We start from the raw sequence: 26,176 nt of genomic DNA, 5'->3' as shown, positions 1-26,176 counted from the left end.
GTATCGACCGTCAGTAAGCCTAATAACAACACAAATTCAACTGCTGTTAGTTCCCTTCAGTTGGTATATCCTACATTATCATTCCAATTAATTACATTGTTTTGTTTACCTTCATTTGCTTCCTCTGTAAACTCCGTCACGGATCATTAGTAACAGTTAGGAATATTGAAAAGGTAGGCTAATTAAATCGTTATGGGACTGAGCACAGACCAAGCTGTAACAGTTTGAACCCGATGCATGGCTTGTAATCACACAATTCCATGGTTAATACAGGCAATATACGAGGGTATAGCCTACTATTGTACAGTATTCTCCCTAATATAATTATATGTACACTAATCTTCCAACATTAACATGGGTTGAAGATATGAATGTGGCAACTTTCAGGATGAACCAAACCATTCTACATTTTACCAATCAATATACAGTTCCAGTCAAAAGTTTGGACACACCTACTCAAGGGTTTTTCTTTATTTTGACTATTTTCTACATTGTAAAATAATAGTGAAGACATCAAACTAGGAAATAACACATATGGAAGGAGTCATGTAGTAATGAAAAAAGTGTTAAACAAATCAAAATATATTTTATATTCTTCCAAGTAACTTTTGACTGGTACTGTATTTTGTGCATAAAGGCTCTCCAAACCTGTTTTTTTTTTATTCATAGATTATTTCCTAAACCTAAATAATCTACAAAATCAGAATATTTTCAGTCTACCAATTGCTGCTGAAACGGATATGAATATGCATGTATTTAGATGGCTTTCTCATTGATCACTAATATTCAGAGCCCGTTCTCGCAATATGTTCTGTTGACAAAATTCTAACTAAAAGGTACACCCTATTTAAAGGGATGGCCAGGGTTGGGTAGGTTACTTTCTAATTGTAATCCATTACTGTTACTAGTTATCTATCCAAATTTGTAAATCAGTAACATAACTTTTGGATTACCCAAACTCAAACAGTGTTACTTTTAGATCACTTTCCCCTTAAGAGGCATTTGAAGAAGACAAAAATGTATGATACCAATTGAACGACATCTTTTGCAGGATAAATCAATGTTAAAGTTTACATAGCTGGCCATATATGAATGTTACATTTTACTTTATGGGTTGGTTATGTAGGTTTCTTATAACCCATCGCTTTCTACTACATATAATAAATAATATGATTAAATATTTACATTAAAAAGTTATTCCAATAAGTGTTATACTTAATTAATCTTCAAGAATAGGACTTGAAAATATGGAAATCTAGATTAGCCAAATTGTTTTACCTGAGCATGACCCCAAAACTAAGGATTTATTAGCTAGCTCAACACTGTTGTTTATGATTTTCTTTTACATTTACATTTACATTTACATTTAAGTCATTTAGCAGACGCTCTTATCCAGAGCGACTTACAAATTGGTGCATTCACCTTATGACATCCATGGAGGACTGATTGGGCTCATTGATTCGAGTTGAAAAATAAATGCAGCGCTCATGGAATGGCATGCTTTGCACTACTGAAGAAAAAAAGCCCCACTTGTATTACATAGGCTTGGATCTGCACTGTGCAGCTGCTGCTCAAGCACATTTTTTACTGGCTGTCCACTGGTTTCAAAAACAATGATTGATAGGCAGCTTAAACTTCTAGAATTCAACCATTATTGGGTTCAAATACACATTTAGATTTGTGAACAGCCATCCACAACAACCACAATCCGTACGGCGCCAATAGCTAAATGAGAGAGCAGCAGTTGTTATTCACATCAATGCATTATGTAGATATCAATAATAAGTTATATTCGTATCGCCGTAGACTAAACCACTGCTGTCATCCTTACCTCCAAGCATTTTTTTCAAGTTGGATAATCTTTAGATGCCGACAGCAGTCAAACCATTGTAAGACATAGCTTGGACTGTAGCCTACAAAAGCCTATTCCTTCTCTTATCCCGCCATCCATCAAATACGTTTGGTGTGTCATCATAGTGGTCTCTGACTTGTGGTCAGACTCGCTCAGGTGGAACAAATCTAAACTAGTGCCTTTTCTCAATGCTGATTTGAATGTCATTGAGCGAACAGATGAGTGTCAAAGATTTTTTCCGCAAACATAATTTCTGAATTTAAAAGTAATCCTCGAAGTAATCATCTAGTTTTTCAAAAGTATCTGTAATCTGATTACAATATTTTTTAATGGTAACGTAATGGATTACAGTTATCGTTTTTAGTAATCCCCATGTAATCCATTACTCTCCAACCCTGGGAATGGCTTAACATAAATGTACTGAAATCCCATAGAGATAGATAGACAACTCATCTTTTTATCTGTGCCATCATAGTGTCTGTGATAGCATGTTTTACAAGCATTTCGCTACACTCGCATTAACATCTGCTAACCATGTGTATGCGACAAATCAAATTGGATTTGATTTGAGCATGGGCGGCTCCATCTCCGTTTTGAAGTAGTCTATTTTCTTCTTTATGATTGGCTGATCCCTCCTGATGACCTGGTTGGACATAACTCTAACAGGGTCATCAGGAGGGATCAGCCAATGAAGTTGGAAGTCCCACCAAGTTGACTACATTAAAATGGTGGAAGCCCTCAATGGTGCTGCCCATGCTTATATGGCCTTTTGGCAGCTAGAAGCCTCTATCATTCTCTATGTGAAAACCCTATTGAATGAAAATTCCATGAGAAAATCTGTTGGCCAGTAAGTGGGGAGGGTTTTCATTTGATTAATTACATTTATTGGGAGCGCAGAAGGTAGCCACACCTGCAGAGAGCGTTACGTGACGGAATAAGGTAAGTCTGAATACCAAATACTGAGAAGTACATAAGAAACGCACGCCTTTCCTAAGTCTGAATATGCCACTCTTTAGAAAAGGAACGCTTATGTGACTTAAACATTTGCCAAAAGGCATCTCCGGTTTAAAAGAAAACAAAATGAGACACATATAATATGATAGATATGCAACATGGATACACTGACAGTCTATGTACAGTTTTCTTGAAGATGGCTTTGGCCATCTATTATGTGGTCTGGCATTATCTTGATATTGAGGAGGAGCACATGGAGTTTCCTTATAGACCACGAGCAGCTCCACCATCATTTGTGTGTTCTTCTCCAATGTTGAGTTTGTCTCTAGAACACACAGTACCAACCCCACAGTAAAGAGACCAGTACTAGGACAAAGAAAGGGAGCCGTGGTAGGTTATTGGTTCCACTAGCTGCTAGCTTGAGCTGGTTGGTGTGGCGTTGCGACGTGGGGGTGTCTTCCTCGCAACAATGCACCAGGGCGGCCTGGTAAGACGTGGGCCTCTTCTGGGGCCGGTCAGGGCTGGAGCCATCCGTCGGCCTCTCCCCGATGAACAGCAGAGTGCGCCGTCGATGGTCCAGCTCCGTCTTGACCAGCTCATACTCCTTGTGCGGCAGCTTGATCCCCAGGACAGTACACCCATCCGTGGGGGTCACGTCCTGCTCCACTCCCACCTCCCACCCCCCCGCCTTCCCGCAGCTGCCCCGCCTAGTCTCGTTGAGCACCCTGGCCGTGGCCCCTTCCAGAACGGTGACTCTGGCCCGGGTTACCTTGAAGACGAACTCAGTCCCTCCCGCCACTTTGGCTGAGGGGCCTCCCTGGGCGTAGTGGCCTGAAGCCCGCAGGGTGAAGGTGGGCTGGCTGCAAGTGGGTTCCGAGTAGTGGCGGTAGAGGCCTTCCCAGGAATGCTCATCTGGGCGGAAGGTGAAGTCTCGGGTGAGGAAGAGGACGGCGGGCCGGGCTTCGCAACGTTGGCTCACCCATCGGCCGTCCAAGGACAGAGGCGTTGCTGCAGGGACATGGGGTAACACGGGGGGGCGCTGTTCTGAGGCCCGGAACAGCAAGGCGCACGCTGGGCAGGGGTGGATGTGGTGCTGGTGGAAATAGGTATAGAAAGGTTAGGGTTATACAGTAGAACTGTCATCCAAAATGCCGGGCTATTATGAAGCCTAGTATAATATGAAGCCTTTATTGACCATAAAGAGTATGCTTGTTTGGAGATTGGGACACTGTTTTATGTTTCAGTTAGTTAGTTTATCACTGGAAGGTATTCAGCATCAGATGAAGAATGATAGAGAGAGAATTACCAAATTCACTTACAATGTCTTGAAATACATGTGAATAAAATCCCTGCCTTGATCTACATGTATCATATTAATGGGGAGTCGGTAATCTCACCATAGCATTCTGCAGTGGCTGTTGGTAGCCCATTGGTCGATAGTATGTCCTCTGGGTCCAGTCTGTGTGCACGTCCCCAAGGAAGAGCTCCTGAACCAGACCTCCATGGGGCTGATGCTGGGTCTCCACTCTCACCAAGCCCAACTCCATCATCGAGTACCCCGAGGCACCCAGACAGTCCCTCCCTGCCCGGGCATTGTACAGCTCGTACAGGCGCCCGGGCACCATACCACCCAAGGTGAGGCCCACACACACGGAGGGTAGACGGGCTGCCAGCTGGTGCATTGCGCCTGGGCTGTGGATGACAATGCCCACTTTGTGGAGGTGGTGCTCCGTCTTGGTGGCACCACGGGTGATCCAGGAAGCCTGGCGCAGACGGAGCTTGCCCCGGACCACCAGAGAGTATGCGGGCTCCTCGCACCCACTGTCAGTGTAGTAGTGTTGCAGGGCTTTGAACAGGTGGCTTGGGTAGAAGGTGTAGGAACGGGTCAGGAACTCAGGGCCAGGCCGAACTTCGCATCTACTCGGGAGAAAGAGGTTGAAGGGTTGTCATTTCCATTTTAGCAGCTAGCTGGATGGATGATTGTTTGATTTGAATGAAATGTGATGAAATAATGAATTATCTAGGTGTCTTATGCAAACAACAACCTTCTGAATCACATTTAGGCTCATTGACTGAGCACACCTCCACAAAGACAAAAAAGGTGACAGTTGTGGAAGAGTTTCTCATATTCATCATTATATTGCAATGGACGTGATAGACATAAATGGTACATATTCAGGAAATAGCCTGTACCGTTCTAAACTTTATTTGGACAACACTTGCCTTGTTGACACCCAGCTGCCCTCCAGTCTTGGGGGAATGTCGGCTGTGATTCTGATGCCGTCCTGCAGGTGGGGATACTGACACTGTGGCTCCCATTCCAGGCTAGTCGTGTGGTTGGAGAAAGATCCAAAGAGGGCTATGGGTACCTCCCAGAGCTTACTACCCGACACAAGATCAGCTAGAACCAAGAAAAATAAGAACACTCCCGGTTATCACTCTGTCACAGTTTATTTTTACTCCATACTATTTATACGAATCAGAAACACAAAAAAATACGCTTAGAAGATGATTATCAACCTCGTCCGTCATAAATCAGGGGTTACACACAGAACAACTAATAGCCAAAGGAAGATATTCACTCCCTGGGCTTTTCAGGTCCAAACAAGATTTGGTTGACTGGAAGCAGTTTGAGGGTTCACATTTCTGTAACTGTCCATGTAATGAGGTGATGGGCTCCATTACAGGCCATATATAGATTTGAATCAGACCTTGGCCACATCCACCAAGAGGACCTTTTCTAGGTTTGACACATCTATCAGCCAGCAGCTGAGCTCCAACTCCAACTCACATTTTCCCGATATGTGTGTGTGTGTGATATCTACATTGTGAAATTGAAGTTTTAGACATGATTTGACACTTTTTTATGTACTTTCACTGTGTTGGAATTATCATAGCTCAATCAAGAGTAGCACACACTAACATGACAGCATGATATATTTACTCCTATCAAAAGCAATATATTTTATTCAATTTTATCAACATAAGGTATCTGACGCATGTACATCTGCAATCTCTTTTCCTTTCTTTTGACTGCTATAGCCACACATGGTGATGTACCTATGTACTCGTTTATGTGCATCGATTGGCCTGCCTTGGATGGAGCAAGGCCCACAATTTTAACAGAGACCAAGACAATCGTGTCCGAGTTGATTTCTTTGATTGAACCCAAATGATGCGAGCGTGAGGAGAGGGAATGATATCCAGCACGGAGATAACTCATTGGTAATAGGACGCTATGGCTCAGGTTTCAGTCTCCCCAGCCAAATGTCAAACAACAAGGGGATGAGTCTCCATTGACACCCACTAGTTTTCCCTCACCCACCCTGTTCTTTCTCTTTTTCTCTATCTGTTCCCCTCTTGTTCTGTCTTGTTTTCCTGTCCCTTAGTCCCTATTCGTGGCTCTCTCGTTTTTTTGTCGCTCTGCTGTCTCTCTCTCTCTCTCTCTCTCTGTGTCCTTATGTTGTCCCCCCTCTTTCTTTTGCTCTCTCTCTTTCTTTGTCTCTCTCTCGCTCTCCCTTTCTTTGTCCCTATGTACATATTATATTCATCCCTTTACATTTGTGTGTATTTGTGTGTAAAAGGTAGTTGTGGATTTGTTAGATTACTGTTAGATATTACTGCATAGTCGGAACTAGGAGCACAAGCATTTCGCTACACTCCCATTAACATCTGCTAACCATGTGTATGGGACCAATAAAATTTGATTTGATTTGCCTGTCTGTTCTACCACCACCCCGGGGGTTGGTGGGCTTTGTCATGGCCCTGTGGACAGCTTTATGGATGTTCTCTGGTTCAGCTACCGGAGGTTCGTCTCTATGTCCCATGTTTGTCCCAGATAAAGCTCACTTCGCTGCCCGAGTCGCCACCAAGGCATCCTACTAGATGGCACTTTTCAGCTACTTCTTTGATTAGAGAGAAACCAATGTTTATTCAAAATCAGCCAATCTACTTCCTTTTAAATCTTTCGGAGAGTAATTGGACAGCTTTTATTTTCTGTGTCAATGTCAGCCAGGGGATGTTTGTTCCTTAGATGTTGGAATGGTTTCTGTGTGTCATTGAAGCTGCCTTATAGGCATTGTGTGAGACTCACTTAGATAATCTCTCTGCTCAGCATGATGTTTGGTTTGGGAGATTTTTATCTTGAGGCACTTTTTGGGGAAATAGTGATCAAAGTACATTCGTTAATATACAAAATAATTGTCCAAAGCAGAATAAACATGGTGTCACAACTTCCGCCAAAGTTGGTGCCTCTCCTTGTTCGGGCAGCATTCGGTGGTCGTCGTCACCGGCTTTCTAGCTGCCACCGATCTACGTTCTTTTTCCATTTATTTTGTCTTGATTGTACACACCTGGTTCCCATTATGTTATAATATATTCCCTATTTAACCCTCTAGTTCCCACATGGTTTTGTGCGTGTTTGTTCTTTGTTTTTGTTCTGTGAGCTGGTGTGTTTTCCCTGCGTGGAAATTTACTTGTTTCTTTTCGAGTAAAGTATATATTTTACGCAGTTCTGTGTCCTGCGCCTGACTCCGTCTTAACCTCTGCACATTGACACATGACACATGGTTGCAATTTTCCCTCCCTGAAGATGTATTTGTTTATTCTCTGTCTCCATTATTGGCGAGCACCACCGTCAAATTGACTCATTTTGTTCCCTAGAGAGGTCTTTGCTGAAATACTAATCAGGATTAATTAATTTGTTCCTCTTTGGTCATCTGACAAGTCTGTTTTAAGTTAGTAGAGAAAATGTGAATCACCACACTATTGAATGGACAGGACTTATGAGATATGGCTGAAGAATCTTTTAGGGTGTAATATTCAGGCCTCTGTTTTGCCAAATCTTTCTGGTGTTTTTCAGGTGAGCAGTCATTCTGTTTCTCTCCTTCCTTGGATCTCATTCCAATGGGACATATGGTTGCATTTACCAAAATAATAGAAGTTTAAAAAAAAAGTGCTTTATAAAAACTAAATTGTACAACCTGGGGTTTAAATTATTGTACTTAGTCTAAAAGGGGTGTTATTGCATGACTTGTTACAAGGTAATGTAGTAGTTTTATTTTCCACAGGTTTACAACAATCTATTTTTCTTAATTTAGATTATTAAGGTAGTTGTTTCTTAATTCAATGAATACCACTGATTCTTCACCTGTGGTCAGGGGCATATTCTAATTTGTTATTCAGCGACTCCTTGGTTTGCTATGAAGCTTAGGAATGGGGAGACATTTAAACCAACCACTTTCAATTTGGAGCTATGGATGCAAGGACTGACTGTCCATGAAATGAAACTTGTAGTATTGAACATGTTTTGAAGCTATGCATTGTTTGTTAACAAAGAAAATGGAGTAAAACAACCTTATACTTTAGGTTATGATCTGGTAAAACTATTGGAATAGTAATCTCATGAGGTATTTATAACTTATTTTCTTCCAGAAGTGATGGCTGTATAATTAATTGTTATAGCCATCAAACACATAGCCATAAATAATGCATGTATCAATCCCGAATTGCCTATTTAGTTGAAATGACCATCAGCTGCACAAATTGCAGATTGTACCTTAAATTAATGTAATTTCTGGCTGACTACCAGTCCTGGCTGTAACCTATGGAGGGTGCCAGTGCACTGCCACTGAGCCTCTGCTCATCAATGGCCTCACCTGTAGTATCTGACCAGCTTGTGGTCACAGTTAGAAACTCCAGGAGACAATGCAGTGAATCAAGTGTGGTCTAACCCATAGACTGCATTCCAAAGTTACCCTCCACAGCAAGGATCAGTGATATAATAGCAGCAACACTTTAATAGACGCTAAGAGACTGTGCACTAATTTTGACCAGGGCCCATAAGTAGTAAAGTAGTACATTATAAAGGGAATAGGGTGCCATTTGGGACATTACCCTGGTCGATCAGACCTACCGCTGCCATCCGGAAAGACAGGCATGTCTGAACCCCAGCCTAAGTCATCTATCTACCTCCCTGGAAATTCCATCACAGGATCAATCCTACACACTGCAGACGTTGATTTATAAAAGGGATGCCATTTATGATGGACCTCTGGGCTCCTATTTGTTTGTTTGTGTTTGTGATTAGGGTTTGGCAACTCAGGCTTCTCCATCTCATGTCTCATCCGCCAACTACTGGAGGCCAAGCGCAAATACTTTTTATGTACCTCTCTATTTGGATCTGTCTAGGTGCAAACACACATGAGGTAGGATCCAGGCGGTTTTTAATCCGCCACCCACGTCTTGTGGGGGAGTTGAGTGCTCGACGCCAGCCAGCCAGTCTCTCAGCCAGCCTGCTGTCAGACTCGAGTGCCTGTGGCCACTGTTCTGTGTGTTTGCCTCTCTCTCTTTTTCTCTCACTGCTCGCCTTACTGCTCCAATGCTAGAGGAGAAAACCCACTTTAACTGTCCCTGAATAGCTCCTTCACACACTGCTACATGGCTTTGTGTGGAGCTAACACCTGCCTCTTGATTAGGGCAAACTTGATGAAAAAGCCATGTTTACGACTCATTTCTTTTGGATGGATTTCAGAATGTTTTCTCTCTTTTTTACTTTCTCATCTGTCTTTGTTTCTTTTTTTTGAGTGTGTGTCCGGGGTCTGATGAGGTACAGTTGGTCGGAAGGAAAAGCGGAAGCTTCTTTGTCTGGTGTAATGAGTCTCCCAGTCCCCTGATTACTGGAGGGGGGGGGGGGGGCAAAAGGGAAAGGGGATACCTAGTCAGTTGCACAACTGAATGCTTTCAGCCAAAATGTGTCCTCCACATTAACCCAATCCCTCTGAATCTGAGAGGTCCCTTAATCGACATCCACGTCATCCACGTGTGTTTGTGTATGTGCGTGCATGCATGCGTCTGTAATGCATATGTGCATCTGCCTGTATTTGTGTGTGTGTGCATGTGTGCCTGCATGTATGCGTTAGTGTGTGTGGGCGTCCGTCAGTGTGTGAGAAGCTTAAGTTGAGTGGTACAGTGCAGATACACTCTGTCTCCCAGGTTGAGTTGGCCCCGGCCCCATCAAGCACAGCTGCTTTTTCAGACACTGCTGCGTTGGCCTCCACAGCAAGGATCAGTGATATAATAGCAGCAACACTTTAATAGAGGGAAGTATCTCACCGCCCATGTACAGATGGATAAAAAATATCGCCAGGTATCCTCATAGGGACAACAACTTATTAACATTTCCACTATATTGATACTCGGCATACTGGGCACAGACATCAATTCTACATCTAATCCACATTGGTTCAACGTAATTTCATTGAAATGACATAGAAGCAACATTGATTCAACCAGTGTGTACTCAGTGGGAATGTTGTGCATTCAGCAGTACACAACACTGATGGAAATATAACATGTAAAACAAACATGCATCTCTGACATGTAGAATCAGGAATCATGTCAGCTTTATTCATGACATTTCTATCTTCAATGTTCTGTAATGTTTGCCTGAAGCTTACTCAGCATTTCCCAGGTGCTCTTTTTTCCATCAGTGGAGGCTCCTCAGAGGAGGAAGGGGAGGACCATCCTCCTCAGTGTATTTCATACAAATAAAAATGGTAAAACATAGAAAAAGTGATCCTTTTTAGATAAAACTATACCAAATATATTAAAGTCACCAAATAATTTATTAAAACACACTGTTTTGCAATGCAGGTCTACAGTAGACTCAACAACACTCTGTAGGGTAGCACAATGGTGTAGCCAGAGGACAGCTCGCTTCTGTCCTCCTCTTGGTACATTGACTTCAAAACAACACCTAGGAGGCTCATGGTTCTCACCCCCTTCCATAGACTTACACAGTATTTATGACAACTTCCAGAGGACGTCCTCCAACCTATCAGAGCTCTTGCAGCAACTGAAATGGTGTCCACCCAATCAAAGGACCAGAGAATGAAATTAGTACTGAACACATAAACTACAGCTAGTTAGCACTGCAGTGCATACAATGTGGTGAGTAGTTGCCTCAAAGAGAAAGACAATAGTAGAAGTTTTCAACAAATTAATTTCTTAAATGCAGGAGAAGCAAGCGAGAGAGAGATTTCGTAAAATAAAATCACTTTCAGTTTCACTTACTTAGCTAGCAAATGCAGCTGACTAGTTTAGTTACTCAACCACCCGGCTCAAACAGAGGGATGCTATGTTATCTAGCTGGCTTTAACTATCCAACACCGCACTGGAACTCTTCCAAGTCACGGTAAGCTTTTTGTTTTATTAATTTATTGCCACCGGGGGCCCTCTGGTGTAATTGCTTACTGCCTGTACACTGTAACGTTACTGCATGATTGTAGCGGGTTTACTAACGTTATATTAGCTACGTTGACTAGGACGTTACTTTAGCTAATATGGGAACAACGATGTAGGCCGTGTGTAGCGGTTATGATATGGTTTGGCTTGGAAAGGTTTTTTCGCCTGGTCACGTACAGCTGATGTGTTGTTCATTGAAGTCCACAAACGAAGGGAAAAGGTGAGAGGAGAAGAGTGCATAGAAGCTAGAATGAATACAACTTGGCTGCTGTGATCAGGGATATATTCATTCTGCCGATTCTGTCTGAAAAACACTTCTTAAACGGAAGCAAACAAAACGGGTATAAACATACCTGCATTTGTCCAATAGGAACTCTTGTTTACAACTGTTGGAATAATGATTACATCCTATATACGCTACTGCAGGCAAGAGTGTGCAAGGCGGTATTGAATGTGTTAGTCCGTCCACGTGTCGTTGTCTGTCATCTCAAATGTTTCTCTCGACCTGTGTGCGCTTATGTTGTAAATGTTCATTCATAGGCTAGGTTGTAGCAACCTCATGATGGGCATAGGGAAAATGTACGTTTCGTGTAGTAGCCTCAACTACGATGTTACATTGAACTGCGTGAATGGAATATGAATGACAGTCATCCAACATGCTGTAATAGAAGCTTAGCAGCTTAAATCAAATGTGACTTTGGTCTAACATGTTTATCATATCAAATTATATATATTTTTTTACTTGACTTTATTAAATCAGGTAAGTTATTGGAAATACACGATGACCTTACATACCTCTTATCATACCTCCTAGCTATGGGACGGTCTGTGTGGTCAGTAAATACAACACCGTGTCCCAAATAGAACCCTATATACTATATAGTGCACTACGTTTAACCTGAGCCCTAAGGGCCTTGGTCAAAAGTAGTGCACTATAAAGGAAATATGGTGCCATTTGGGACGCATTAAGTTTCAATGTACCAACAGCCATTCATCTCCTCAAGCTGTTACAGCCTCAGCCATTCACACTCTCTCCCTCTCAAAGACATCCTCACTGGAAACAACAATGTCAGTCAAACTGAGATGTCTTTTTGCACGGGTTTAAGGGCGTTTCACAGGGGGCACCAGGTCGGTTTTGTTTTTTCCCCATCTCCAGTGTCCCCTCAAGTCGTATAGCCACCCATTGTTGTCTTTTCATCAAAGTTAAACCTGACTTAATCCGACGGCCCTGTTTATTTAGTCAAGGGATGAAGGTGGTGGGGGGGGGGGTTCTTCCAATAAGGCCTGCCAGTTCCCTTGTGGTTCACTCTGTCTCCTATTAACCCAACAGTACTCCGTACATTCCTTTCTCCAAACACTACCAATATTCACCCACAGACACTGTGGTGAAGGCAGGAGCTTACCATCAAAAATTCCAGTGACGTTATGGAACCAGACGGTGGCTACTGTTATATAAATATATACACAGGTGATATACATTTGAATGAATGAGGTCAGATGGGTTAGTGAGATGAGTAGGGTGATAGGAATGTTAGGGATGGAAGGGATGAAAGGCAGGGATGAAATCGGGATTCTGAGCTCTGAGAATTCAGTGGCTGTTATTGCAAGTCTACTCGAGCTCTGATTGGTGCTTTCACTCTATCATTTGCATGTAAGTTCTACAGCAGGAGGGTCTTTAGGCCGTATAAACATAATTAATTTAATTTACAAAAAATGTATGTCCATTCTAGTAATTCTATTTCTATGGTTAATGCTGCCTCCATTTTGCAAGACTTGTACTTTGCACCAGGAGGGTGGTTCTACTGAATATACTCTAATAGGGATGTTTCACTCAGGGCCAGGGATATAAAACAGAGATCCAACTTTTCAAAGTTTGAAACAATCCCTAAGAGCAACAGTCAGCACCTGACATGCAATGCATGCTGGGCTACTTATAGAGAGCACAGTGGAGAAGATAACAGAGCGAGAGAGGGGGAAGTTGATTGACTATTGATGTTATGGGGCTAGAGCTAATTGGTGGGTTGGTTTAATCTTAAATAGATAGTTCACTTGTCAAATAGGTGAACTATCTCTTTAATTCTTACTGTTTGGGTTTGGTGAAATTCTAACAGTTGCTGGGTGTCAAGGATTTTCTCATATGATATGGTGTTTATCACATGCAAGATTCTATTTGATTCTATTTAGTCTAATTTAAACCCAGGGTTGCTCAGTCATATCTCGCCAATATGATTCAGGAGGAAGGGAGAGGGGTACAACTAAGAGAAAGGTGAGATCATTTGGAATTATGTAAATAAGCCAAGTATTGACATTGTTGGACATTGTTGCTGTGTTGTTGCAACGTTAAGGTAGAGTTGCCCAAAAGTCTGAATCAATATGGAAGATTCTTAGTCTAGTGCACGCCTAGTGCAGTCAACATTCTGTTTTTCCTGTGTTTTATATCCTATTTAAGGTAGTTGCCCAAAAGTCTGAATCAATATGGAAGATTCTTAGTCTAGTGCAGGCCCAGTGCAGTCAACGTTCTGTTTTTCCTGTGTTTTATATCATATTGTACAAGAGCTGATAAAACAAACACTGAAAAAGGGTGAACAAATTTGATTAGTGTTATTTCCTGACATTTGCTGATTGAAAATACACTCTACAAAGGACCTTCTAATCAGCAGGTTGGCATGGGCGAAGTTTCGGCTTTCCATTAGACATCACCATGTGGTAATTGGTTAACAGACCAATAACAAAGAGAGTTCCAAACATGTCTGCTAATAATAGCAAGTTTTCAGTTTCCCCCTCCCCACTAAGACCACTCCCAGCCAGTCCTAGCAAAAGTCTTGGTTGAGAATTTTTTTTTTGCTAAAAAGATATTCTTGTCCATTTAAAAGGAAATCTTTTACGCTAAGGTACTTTATTGTTACCCAGAAATTCTTTGGTATTTATATAAAAACAGTTGCATTGCTCCTTTAAGTTATTGCTTAAGTTATTGTCTTTTTGGAAACCCTTCAAATTAAGTAGTCTTGCATTGTTTGCGTGGCATTGTCATGAGACTAACATACCACCTGTCACAAGCTTGATGTAATCATTGCGTGCTATGAGTGTGGGACCAAATACAGTCTGCACTTTAACCTCATAGACATTATATTATTTTTAAATCCAAAGCGCTGGAGTACAGGGCCAAAACAACAAAAAATGTGTCACTGTACCAATACTTTTGGATCTCACTGTATATGGATCTAAATAACATAATTGCTTACTTAATTGTGTGCTGTGGATTCTTATCCTACATTAATTGTGTGATTTTGACACCAATCATTTTTGTCTCACTTCATAAACCTTTTGGAATTATGGTCACTGTCCCCATACTTTTAGAGCTCACTGTATGTCCAACCATTAATGAAAGTGAATGGAAGTTCCTTGGATAACACCTTTGATCTACAAACAATGAGAAACAGTCCCTTGGGTTGTGGTGTAAACTAGACTCATGGCATGTGTCTGGGCCCAGGGACTCAAAAGCTCCTGTCTACTACTTGACTGAGCAAAAGAAAAACAGCTTTTCAAATACCAATCTATTACGGTGATTATGAGTGGGCAGATGCCTCCCGCCGTCTCCCCCAAGGCTGCTGAGAGGAAAATCAACTCTAAACGCTATCCTGAGGTAGGGTCAGTTAATGGTAGTGTCCTGTTATTCCATCTATTACTATAATGGCAATATTAGTTCCAGGACCACGCTCCCCTGCTCCTGGGGAACCATGCTAGGCTTTTCAAGAAGGCTTTTCAAGAAGGACTCCTGGGCTTACTATGCTGTTTGTCTCTCTGGAGAGAGAATGATAGACTTTGATAACAGACTTATTCTTCACTAATCTAATTTCAGTAAGCAGTTTTTTACAAGGTTATAATATAACTTTAAATATGGGACTTTTTGCAAGGATTTTAATCTTTCATCAACAAGTTGCATCATTGCTAAAGTCCTCAGCATATTTCTCGTAACTTAATGTCCACTCCATGTTCTTTCTGATAGACACACAGTTAGAGGCACAGTCAATTGTTCTCTGAATTTAACTTCATGTCAGACAAGTTTAATACAATTTTGAAAGCAAATCAGCTGGTGTGAACCATTGGATGCTTTTAACTACTGCCCCTTAAATGGTGGTTACCTGCTCAAAGTTTCAACAACTTCTGATACAGTGATTTCAAAATTTCAGCAATTCAAGGTTAGACGACAGCCCTAGAGGTAAAAAAAAATAATCAACAAGCTATTCGCTAGTTTATTTGATCACTGATTATGTATGCAATCATTCAGTTGTATGCTTTGTTCCAACTTTGGATGAGTCGACTAGAAACAAATTGTTAAAGACAGGTCAAACACACGATGCATATTTTTGTAAGCGTTTAAGCTATCCTTTAACACCGCAGAAAAAGCAGTTCACCTTAGATTATGTTTTTGAGGAATCTGATTCTCGGCGATAGTTTCAAAGCAATGTGCTTTAGATATATGTGCTCATACATTTTTTAAATCCATGTTAAATATATGTTTTAAAGATCATGAAAACTGTATGGGAAAATATTGTATCAAATTCATGGTGCTGCATTGTAATCTGATTCCTCAAGTTAAATAAATAAACCATCAAAGTAGGCTTTCATCTGAAATCATGTTTCAGTGAATTAAATAACATATAAATGAATACATGTAGCCTTTAAAATCTACTTCTGAAAATATAACATTTTGGTGAAGATTCACCATAATTGGCATAATATAAATCAGCTATCATCATGGAATCATATGCACACAATCAGGCTTCAGTTTCATTTGAAGCTTGGCTGTTAAAGCTGTTACTGTCCAGATGCACAGTAAGTGGACAAAAACTGGGTCGAGGCAACCAGAGGACACAGACAGACAGAGAGAGAGAGAGAGAGAGAGAGAGAGAGAGAGAGAGAGAGAGAGAGAGAGAGAGAGAGAGAGAGAGAGAGAGAGAGAGAGAGATAGAGCGTAAGTGTAAACTTACCTTGCCACAGCCACAGTACCCAAAGTCCCCTCAACAGGAGAGTGAAATGTCCTTTTGACATGATCCTGCTCACACACACACACACTCACTCACACTCAGAGAAAGACCCGCAAAGTCCACTGTGGTCCAGAACAAGCAGCCTCTTCAATTCAGTGCTGGTAATCTAGGACATCACCATGCCAAAGATTGAGAGAGGAAAGCCCAATAATCCAGTATGAAATGTGGTCCTTTACAGATAGTGTTTGTTGGTTTCTTCTTCTATTTCAGTTTGTCCTCCCATGGTATGAAATACAGTCCACTCAGTCAGAATAAATTGCTTGAACCTCCTCACACTAAACTCAGTGGTAGAGAAGAGGATTTCTCTCTCTCTCTCTCTCTCTCTCTCTCTCTCTCTCTCTCTCTCTCTCTCTCTCTCTCTCTCTCTCTCGGTTGTCTATCTTGGTCCTGGGCTGCACTCTGTTTGCATCCTGTGCATGTGTGGCTGTGTGTGTGCTCCCGTCTGACTGTTGGTTTGACTGGAGAGGAGTGAGTGTGCGAGAGAGAGAATAAAAGAGAGAGTAAAGGAGAGTTTAAAACTTCTCCAACTGAAGCCTCTGGGAGTTTTCAGAGTAAGTTGCAAAAGCGCAAAGAAAGAGCTGCAGGCTACAACACAAGTGAGAAACAATCGAATCCCCAACATATCTATAAAGCGAAAAAGTCTTAATACTTGAGAGAATTACCATGTATAATGTTGTTTTTTTTTGCAATTTCCTTCCTTTTCCACTCGCCTCACTGTACGATATAAATTATTATGCCTCTAATTTGTGGTAGCTACATAGCAACACAGTACACAGCCCCCAGATCACACCTCCCTGCTGAGGCACACACACACACATTCAAAGGGCGGAGTTGACATTGCTAAAGTGGGGGTTTGCTGGGATTTCAAAGGTGGCTGCCAGGGCAGTGTTGGCAGGGGTTCTGGGATCAGTGGGCAGACTGGGGCTCTGGCTCAGCCCCACAGATGGGTAATAGAGGTGGGTGGCTTTTTGGCTGATCCCAGGCCAGCCAATTGGTTCCCTGAGGAGGTTCTACCCTGGGTGTGAGGAGCTTTGATCCACTCCACGCAAATGGCTGGAATTTTCATACACTCGCACACACCAGTAGCATAGCCAGAAATTAATTGGTGGGTGGGCCTAAAGAGATTGAGGTGGGGGGACAGCTAACTTCCTGTGAAGAGAAAATTGTTGTTTAAAAGATAATCTCATGCTATTCTACACATTTTGCCACGAGGCTGAGGTAATTTCTATATAGTTTTTTTATAGCTAATTAAAGCTAAAATATAGGTGTGTGACTGTGATAAAGCCCCTCCTATGAGGGGTTCATAGCTCTGTTCAGGTGTGTCTTCGACCATCCACCATAGCAGAGAGGGGGGTGAGTGCCTACTACAACTACGGCAGGATGGCCAGACACCGCGGAGTACGCGCTCACCTTTCGGACAGTGGCAACATCCAGTGGATGGTATGAGTCAGCGCTCCACACCCTATTCAGAATAGGATTGTGCAAAGAGGTCCAGACGCAGTTGGCGTGCCGAGACGACCACCTATCCTTGGATGCCCTCATCGCGATGGGCATCCATCTGGATAAACTTCTTTGGGAGCGCCGGTACCCCCATCGCCTCTCTCCCTCCTCCATTGATCATTCTGAGTCAGAGACTGAACCCATGGAGGTTGGGGCCACATGTCTGTCCGCGGCAGAGCGATGCCGTCGTAGACAGCTGGGGCTCTGTCCTTAATGTGGACAGGAGGGGCACCAGCTTCAATGGTGTCCGGTACGTTCTAACCAGGGTTCCACAGGAGCAGAGAGACAGCCATTGGGGTCATGGTCAGCCTCACTTCTGGGTACCGGCCTCAGTCTAACGGGCAGGTGGAGAGGATGAAACAGGAGCTGGCGAGGTTCCTGAGGTGCCATTGCCAGAACCGGCAGGGGGAATGGGCCCGATTCCTTCCTTGGGCTGAATACGCAGAGAATTCATTGTGACACTCTTCCACCAGGCTGACATCCTTCCAGTGTGTTCTGGGTTATCAGCCAGCTTTGGCTCCGTGGACTCCTCCAAGCCAGACCGAAGATCCTGCGGTGGACGAGTGGTTCAGGCGCACAGAAAAGGTTTTGAATGATGACAATGTGAGACTCCTGCATGCCGTCCCCTGTCAGAAAGAGCAGACGGATTGCCACCGCAGTGAGGCTCCCGTGTTCCATCCTGGTGATTGTGTCTGGCTCTCCACCAGGAACCTCCCACTTCACTTGCCCTGTGAGAAGCTGAGTCCCCGGTTTATGGGGCCATTCTAGGTCCTCAGGAGGGTCAACGAGGTAATTTATTTATTCCAATTTGTAAGTCGCTCTGGATAAGAGCATCTGCTAAATGACTTAAATGTAATGTAAATGTAAATTTACAGATTACAACTCCACACTAACATGTTTCCCTCCTCAGGCCAGTGGTTCCCAGTCCCCTGGCTGTTGCCGTCCCCCACGACATCCCTCCGCCTCACCTTGGACATTGAGGGTAGCCCTGCCTATGCCGTCAGATCACTCCACTCTTATCATCAGACACACCTGAACTTCATTAATCCCTTGACTACTTACCCTTTATATAGCACTATTTTGTTATCATTCATTAGGTAGTATTGTTTATGTTTCTTTGTCAGATGCTTCTCTTGTTTTGTATCGCTCTCATGTTTGTTATTATTAAACTCACTAACTGCACCTGCTTCCTGGCTCCCTGCATCGACGTTACACATGGCTTATTGGGATTGTGGCTTTCAGTTAGTTATTTTTGAGCCACAAATCCCACGAGAGTGAATTTCATTCCAGTTCATCTGAATATCATTCCAGTGCACTGCTTGCTATGAATTCTATCTGATGGTGTTAGCCATTAGGTAAAAAGACAATGTCCCGTTTGCAAAGGTGGATAGAGTACTGAAAATCTGTACTTTAGTAAAAGTTGTGGCTTGGGGGTAGATTGTAATTTACTCAAGTAAAAGTAGCCCTCCTAAGAAACGTCTCAAGTAAGAGTACAAAAGTGTCAGAAAACTACTTAGGAACTGTACGTTATTTATAATGGAGATATGCTGATCCTCAACCCAGGGGCTCCTCATGGGTGTGTGCTCAGTCCCCTCCTGTACTCCCTGTTCACTCATGACTGCACGGCTAGGCACGACTCTAACACCATCATTAAGTTTGCCGATGACACAACAATGGCCTGATCACCGACAATGATGAGACAGCCTATAGGGAGGTCAGAGACCTGGCCATGTGGACAACAACCTCTCCCTCAACGTGATCAAGACAAAAGTGATAATTGTGGACTATAGGAAAAAGAGGACCGAGCACACCCCCATTCAGACCCTTTGCTATGAGACTTGAAATTGAGCTCAAGTGCATCTTGTTTCCATTGATCATCCTTGAGATGTTTCTACAACTTGATTGGAGTCCACCTGCGGTGAATTCAATTGATTGGACATGATTTGGAAAGGCAAACACCTGTCTATATAAGGTCCTGCAGTTGGCAGTGCATGTCAGTGCAAAAATCAAGTCATGAGGTCGAAGGAATTGTCTGTAGAGCTCCGAGACAGGATAGTGTCTTTCTTTAGCATTGAAGGTCCTGAAGAACACAGTGGCCTCCATCCTTCTTAAATGGAAGAAGTTTGGAACCACCAAGTCTATTCCTAGAGCTGGCCGTCCGGCCAAACTGAGCAATCGTGGGAGAAGGGCCTTGGTCTAGGGAGGGGACCAAGAACCCAATGGTCACTCTGACAGAGCTCTTGAGTTCCTCTGTGGAGATGAGAGAATCTTCCGGAAGGACAACCATCTCTGCAGCACTCCACTAATCAGGCCTTTATGGTAGAGTGGCCCGACAAAAGCCACTCCTAAGTAAAAGGCACATGATAGCCCGCTTTCTCAATCCATGAGAAACAAGATTCCCTGGTCTTATGAACCCAAGATTGAATACTGGCCAGAATGCCATGTGTCACATCTGGAGGAAACCTAGCACCATCCCTACGGTGAAGAATGGTGGTGACAGCATCATGCTGTTAGGATGTTTTTTAGTGGCAGGGACTGAGACTAGTCAGGATCGAGGGAAGATGAACGAAGCAAAGTACAGAAAGATCTTTGATGAAAACCTGCTCCAGAGCGCTTAGTGCCTCAGACTGGGGCAAAGGTTCACCTTCGAAAAGTGTCTGAGTGCCTTGAGTGGCCCAGCCAGAGCCTGGACTTGAGCCCAATCAAACATTTCTGGAGACCTGAAAATAGCTGTGCGGCAACACTCCCCATCCAATCTGACAGAGCTTGAGAGGATCTGCAGAGAAGAATGGGAAAAACTCCCCAAATACAGGTGTGCCAAGCTTGTAGCGTCCATCATACCTAAGAAACCTCAATGCTGTAAATCCCTACCAAAGGTGCTTCAATGAAGTACTGAGTTAACGGTCTGAATAGTTATGAAATCACATTTTCATATTTAAAAATAATTATTAGCCAAAAATTCTAAAAAAAAGTTTTTGCTTTGTCATTTTGAGGTGTTGTGTGTAGATTAATGAGGGAAAAAAAATAATGTAATAAATTTTAGAATAAGGCTGTAACGTAACAAAATGTGGAAACTGTCAAGGGTTCTGAATACTTTACGAAGGCACTGTATGCTTCGCCACTTTAACCCTACCTACATGTACATATTACCTTGACTAACCTGTATCCCCGCACATTGACTTGGTACCGGTACCCCCTGTATATAGCCTCGTTATTGTTATTTTATTGTTGCTCTTTAATTTTTTACTTTAGTTTATTTTTCTTAACTCTTGATTTTCTTAAAACTGCATGTTTGGTTAAGGGCGAAGGGCTTGTAAGTAAGAATTTCACGGTAAGGTCTACTTGTTGTATTCGGTGCATGTGATAAATAACATTTGATTTGAAATGCTGAGCACTCCTGCCAGGCTATAGCTTGTCACAAATTCCTCACTATATATTTCTTAAATGGCAGGTTATAGCCTTGAAATATAATAACAATTCATTTGTTCTCCCTTCTTAGGATACCTGGTTTGCTCCTGACTGATTTAAAGTTAGTATGTTGTGTATTAATAGCACGTTGAAATGTCCCAAGCAAAGTACATTTTTGGTCTCCTCGTCCTCGGCTATAGAAGGTTGTAGTGCAGCCTCTGAATGTCATAGAGACAAACCGAATATATCCCAGAATGTGAGCAGTTTATTTTTGGATGCAATGTTCAGACATTCACAGAAGTAGCTACAGCATAACACAATCATCCAAACCTGAAAAAAATGTAGGCTACAGTTGTCCTAGCGCTAACTGAGGCAAGATTGACAACACAAGCGGTCATATTATTCTAACTCTCAGCTGACAAACTGAAACCACAATATGAATGAGCTAATAGTAATGACTATTTATAATTAAATTCAATTGATTAATTCACACCATGGGTGAGCTCACCATTGATCGAAATAATTTAGTAAAACACTTAATCGAAATCGAAAGTAATCCGACAATGGGTAGTTTGGTGCGGGCCGCCATGTTTGTTTTTTGTCCTCATCAACCAAAGATGATAAAAGGAGACAAGATGAGTATTGTTTGGTTATAGTATGCATGTTGAAGGGGGTGTGTCGTCTACGATCATTTCGGTTAGTTTACCCAAAATCATTTGTTTGGTAGATTACGTGCCACCCAGAATGCATTGTATAGTGTCAACAAACATAGCGCCACACATAGCTGGCAAACAGCTTAGCTCATTATAATCAGTACAACCTTTAAAAAAGTATTTTGCACGCATTGTCGGTGTCCATTGCAATATATGCAATCATCGGAATGCATTATTTGTCACCAGTAATTGAAAACCTGAATAAAACTAAGTAAATACATTATGCTCCATACATTCATACAGTTGAAGTCAGCAGTTTACACACACCTTAGCACACCTTAGCCAAACACACCTTAGCCAAATACATTTAAACTCAGTTTTTCACAATTCCTGATATTTAAAAATTCCCTGTCTTAGATCAGTTAGGATCACCACTTTAGTTTAAGAATGTGAAATGTCAGAATAATAGTAGAGAGAATGATTTCAGCATTTATTACTTTCATCACATTCCCAGTGGGTCAGAAGTTTACATACACTCCGTTAGTATTTGGTAGCATTGCCTTTAAATAGTTTAACTTGGGTCAAACGTTTTGGGTAGCCTTCCACAAGCAATACATTGGGTGAATTGTGGCCCATTCCTCCTGACAGAGCTGGTGTAACTGAGTCAGGTTTGTAGGCCTCCTTGCTCGCACACGCTTTTTCAGTTCTGCCCACAAATGTTCTATTGGATTGTGGTTACGTCTTTGTGATGGCCACTCCAATTCCTTGACTTTGTTGTCCTTACGCCATTTTGCCACAACTTTGGAAGTATGCTTGGTGTCATTGTTCGTTTGGAAGACCCATTTGCAACCAAGCTTTAACTTCCTGACTGATGTCTTGAGATGTTGCTTCACTATATCTACATAATTTCCCTACCTCATGATGCCATCTAGTTTGTGAAGTGCACAAGTCCCTCCTGCAGCAAAGCACCACCACGACATGATGCTGCCACCCCGTGCTTCATGGTTGGGATGGTGTTCTTTGGCTAGCCTCCCCCTTTTTCCTCCAAACATAATCATTATGGCCAAACAGTTCTATTTGTTTCATCAGACCAGAGGACATTTCTCCAAAAAGTAAGATTTTTGTCCACATGTGCAGTTGCAAACCGTAATCTGGCTTTTTTTATGGCGGTTTTGGAGCAGTGGCTTCTTCCTTGCTGAGCGGCCTTTCAGGTTATAGGACATAGGACTCCTTTTACTGTGGATATAGATAATTTTGTACCGGTGTCCTCTAGCGTCTTCACATGGTCCTTTGCTGTTGTTCTGGGATTGATTTGCGCTTTTTGCACCAAAGTACATTAATCTCTAGGAGACAGAACACGCATTCCGCTCCTTCCTGAGAGGTATGACAGCTGCGTTGTCCCATGGTGTTTATACTTGTGTACTGTTGTTTGTACAGATGAACGCGGTACCTTCAGTTGTTTGGTAATTGCTCCCAAGGATGAACCAGACTTGGAGGGCTACAATTTATTTTGTCTTGGCTGATTTCTTTAGATTTTCCCATGATGTCAAGCAAAGAGGCACTGAGTCTGAAGGTAGGCCTTGAAATGCATACACAGGTACACCTCCAATTGACTCAAATGATGTCAATTAGCCTATCAGAAGCTTCTAAAGCCATGACATAATTTTCTGGAATTTTCCAAGCTGTTTAAAGGCACAGTCAACCTAGTGTATGTAAAAAAAAACTTCTCACCCACTGGAATTGTGATGCAGTGAATTATAAGAGAAATAATCTGTCTGTAAACAATTGTTGGAAAAATGACTTGTGTCATGTACAAAATAGATGTCCTAACCGACTTGCTAAAAGTGTAGTTTGTGAACAAAGACATTTGTGAAGTGGTTGAAAAATAAGTTTGAATGTTTCCCACCTAAGTGTATGTAAACTTCCGACTTCAACTGTATATACTGTATACACCTACAGTAGAGTCGAGAACAGATATATGGAACTTACTTTGATAGGAATGCACACATGTCCGAAGTTATTATATGTAAGAAAAACAACAAGGAAAGCACCAGTAAGAAAATGTTCCAATTCTTTCAAGACTGCGCAAATATATGCATTCTTGATCTGCGCAAACATGAGTGAAGTGCGGTGGATTCTCCTGGAAGAGAGAAGTTTATCTGGCTCAGTAAAGCCTCAAACATAAATCGTCCGCAACTCTGAAATTGACTACTTCTATGTGAATTAATGAGGAGGCGGAACACACCTGAATTCAAACTGTTGTTAGAAAATACAACTTGTTAGAAAATCATTTGAAATTGACAAGTTGAAACATAGTCTAAAGATAATTACAGATTCTACCCCCAAGCCATAAGACTCCTGAACATCTAGTCAAATGGCTACCCAGACTATTTGCATTGCCCCCCCTCTCCACACCACTGCCACTCTCTGTTGTCATCTATGCAGTCACTTTAATAACTCTCCCTACATGTACATACTACCACTGTACCTGCACCCCCCTGTATATATTGTTATTTTTACTGCTACTTTTGATTTACTTGTTACTTTTATCTCTTATTCTTATCTGTATTTGTTTTCAAACTGCGCTGTTGGTTAGTGGCTCGTAAGTAAGCATTTCACTGTAAGGTCTACCTACACCTGTTGTATTCGGCACATGTGACTAATACAATTTGATTTGATTAGCAGGCAGCACGTGTTAACTGTCCTGTTAACTGTCCCATTTTGGAACAGTGAGTGCATCCTGACATCATGTGTATAAAACAACTCACGCTGGGGGTGACTGTTTGAGATATTTAGAACTCACATGTGAAAAGGATCAAAGAAATAAATGAGGTCTTCTCGAATTGGCATACTTTCAGCACCCGTGTGCTGTCCACCTCCGCTGCTGCCGCTTCATAGTAATGTATGTAAATGACTAGAATATGGCTTATTGTGAGGTAAAAACTCTGATAAATAGCTCCATTATGGGCAACAAAACATGTTGTTTTTATTAAAATTCATTATAGCAATACCAAGCTTACCTTCCGGTCCTCCTTCTCATCTTCAAGCTCTCCCTCTCAAGCTGAACAGGACATCAGCAGGCCGGGGCTCATGATTGGGAGTGCCTATCCATTGCATTGTGTAATTACTCAATAACGCCTGAGGGGGTGTGGTATTTGGCCAATATACCCTGGCTAAGGGGTGTTCTTAGGAACAACGCAATGTGGAGTGGCTGGATACAGCCCTTAGATGTGGCATATTGGCCATATACCACAAACCCCCATGGTACCTTATTGCTATTATAAACTGGTTACCATCATAATGTTTTGTCATACCCGTGGTATACGGTCTGATATACCACAGCTTTCAGTGCTATCAGCATTCAGGGCTCGAACTACCCAGTTTATAATGCACAGCCTGGTCTCAAGGGCAGCAGGTAGCCTAGTGTTTAGAGTGTTGGGCCAGTAACCACAAGGTTGCTGGGTCAAATCCCCAAGCTGAGAAGGTAAAGATATGTTGTTCTGCCTCTGAACAAGGCAGTTAACCCTCTGTTCCTAGGCTGTCATTGTAAATAAGAATTTGTTCTTAACTGACTTGCCTAGTTAAATAAATAAAATAGACCGTTTCACCTGTCTTTGTGCTTGTCGCCCATTATCCCCTGTCCATTTATACCTGTGTTCTTAGTTTGTCTGTTGCCAGTTTGTCTTGTCAAGTCTACCAGTGTGTTTTTGTACTCCTGTTTTCTTGAGCCCCTGTTTTCTAGTTTGATCATTCTGCCTGCCTTGACCCTGAGCCTGCCTGCTGTTCTGTACCTTTTGACACTGCCTTGGATTACTGACCTCTGCCTGCCCGGACTCTGAGCCTGCCTGCCGCTCTGTACTTTATGGAGCCTGAGCCTGCCCTTCTTGACCTGTCGTTTTCCTGCCCCCTGTTTTATAAATAAACGTCTGTTATTCAAACTGTCTGCATCTGGGTCTGATCCTGAGTTGTGATATAGACTAGACATAACATAGTAAAGGTACATCCGGGACACTCAAATTAGAATGAAATGTTACGTTTGGTATGGTTACATAAGACAGATGATTACTTTTGACAAAAACAAAAGTAGGGTGGTTGGTAAGGTTGAATGGATGGGTGTATAACACATCTAGCAATCCAAAGGTTGTGAGTTCAAAGCTCATCATGGACAATTTTAGCTAATTAGCAACTTTTCAACTAGTTTATAATATGTAGCTGCTACTTAGCATTTTACCTAACTCTTCTCCTAACCCTAACCTTATCCCTTTAACTTCCCAACTCTAACCCAAGCTCTGGCCTAGCTAACATTAGCCAACTAGCTAACGTTAGCCACCTAGCTAGAATACATAACATATCATACAATTCGTAAATTTCTTAAAATATAAGAATTGTAAATCCTAACATATCATACTAAATGGTTGATGGACATCCACAAATACATACATACCATACGAAATGTAACATATACATACATGGAGTGTCTCGGATTTATGTACAGAATAATACGAAATGCTGTGAGA

General features: G+C 42.1%; 1 protein-coding gene across 1 annotated transcript; it reads right to left on the bottom strand.

The window, feature by feature from the left end:
- Nucleotides 1-542: 542 nt before the first annotated feature.
- On the bottom strand, nucleotides 543-16,607 carry LOC124003475 (protein APCDD1-like). Its single transcript, XM_046311757.1, has 4 exons — nucleotides 16,042-16,607; nucleotides 5,030-5,207; nucleotides 4,204-4,723; nucleotides 543-3,899 (listed from the first exon to the last, which is right to left on the bottom strand). Exons 1-4 carry the CDS (start codon nucleotides 16,100-16,102, stop codon nucleotides 3,132-3,134), a joined length of 1,527 nt encoding a protein of 508 aa, XP_046167713.1. The 5' UTR covers nucleotides 16,103-16,607; the 3' UTR covers nucleotides 543-3,131.
- Between the last annotated feature and the right edge of the window lie 9,569 nt (nucleotides 16,608-26,176).

This window comes from Oncorhynchus gorbuscha, linkage group LG18 (genome assembly GCF_021184085.1).
Source record: "Oncorhynchus gorbuscha isolate QuinsamMale2020 ecotype Even-year linkage group LG18, OgorEven_v1.0, whole genome shotgun sequence".
In the NCBI taxonomy this organism is placed as follows: domain Eukaryota; kingdom Metazoa; phylum Chordata; class Actinopteri; order Salmoniformes; family Salmonidae; genus Oncorhynchus; species Oncorhynchus gorbuscha.
Note: the sequence above shows the minus strand (reverse complement) of the source record. Positions and strands in the feature narration are given on the sequence as shown.

Excerpts from the sequence above, each read along its gene's own strand:
- LOC124003475 (XM_046311757.1), bottom strand. The coding sequence starts at position 16,102 with ATGTCAAAAGGACATTTCACTCTCCTGTTGAGGGGACTTTGGGTACTG. Across the intron at positions 4,724-5,029 it reads GGCAGCTGGGTGTCAACAAG|ATGCGAAGTTCGGCCTGGCC; the intron begins GCAAGTGTTGTC and ends TCTCCCGAGTAG. Across the intron at positions 3,900-4,203 it reads AGCCACTGCAGAATGCTATG|CACCACATCCACCCCTGCCC; the intron begins GTGAGATTACCG and ends TATTTCCACCAG.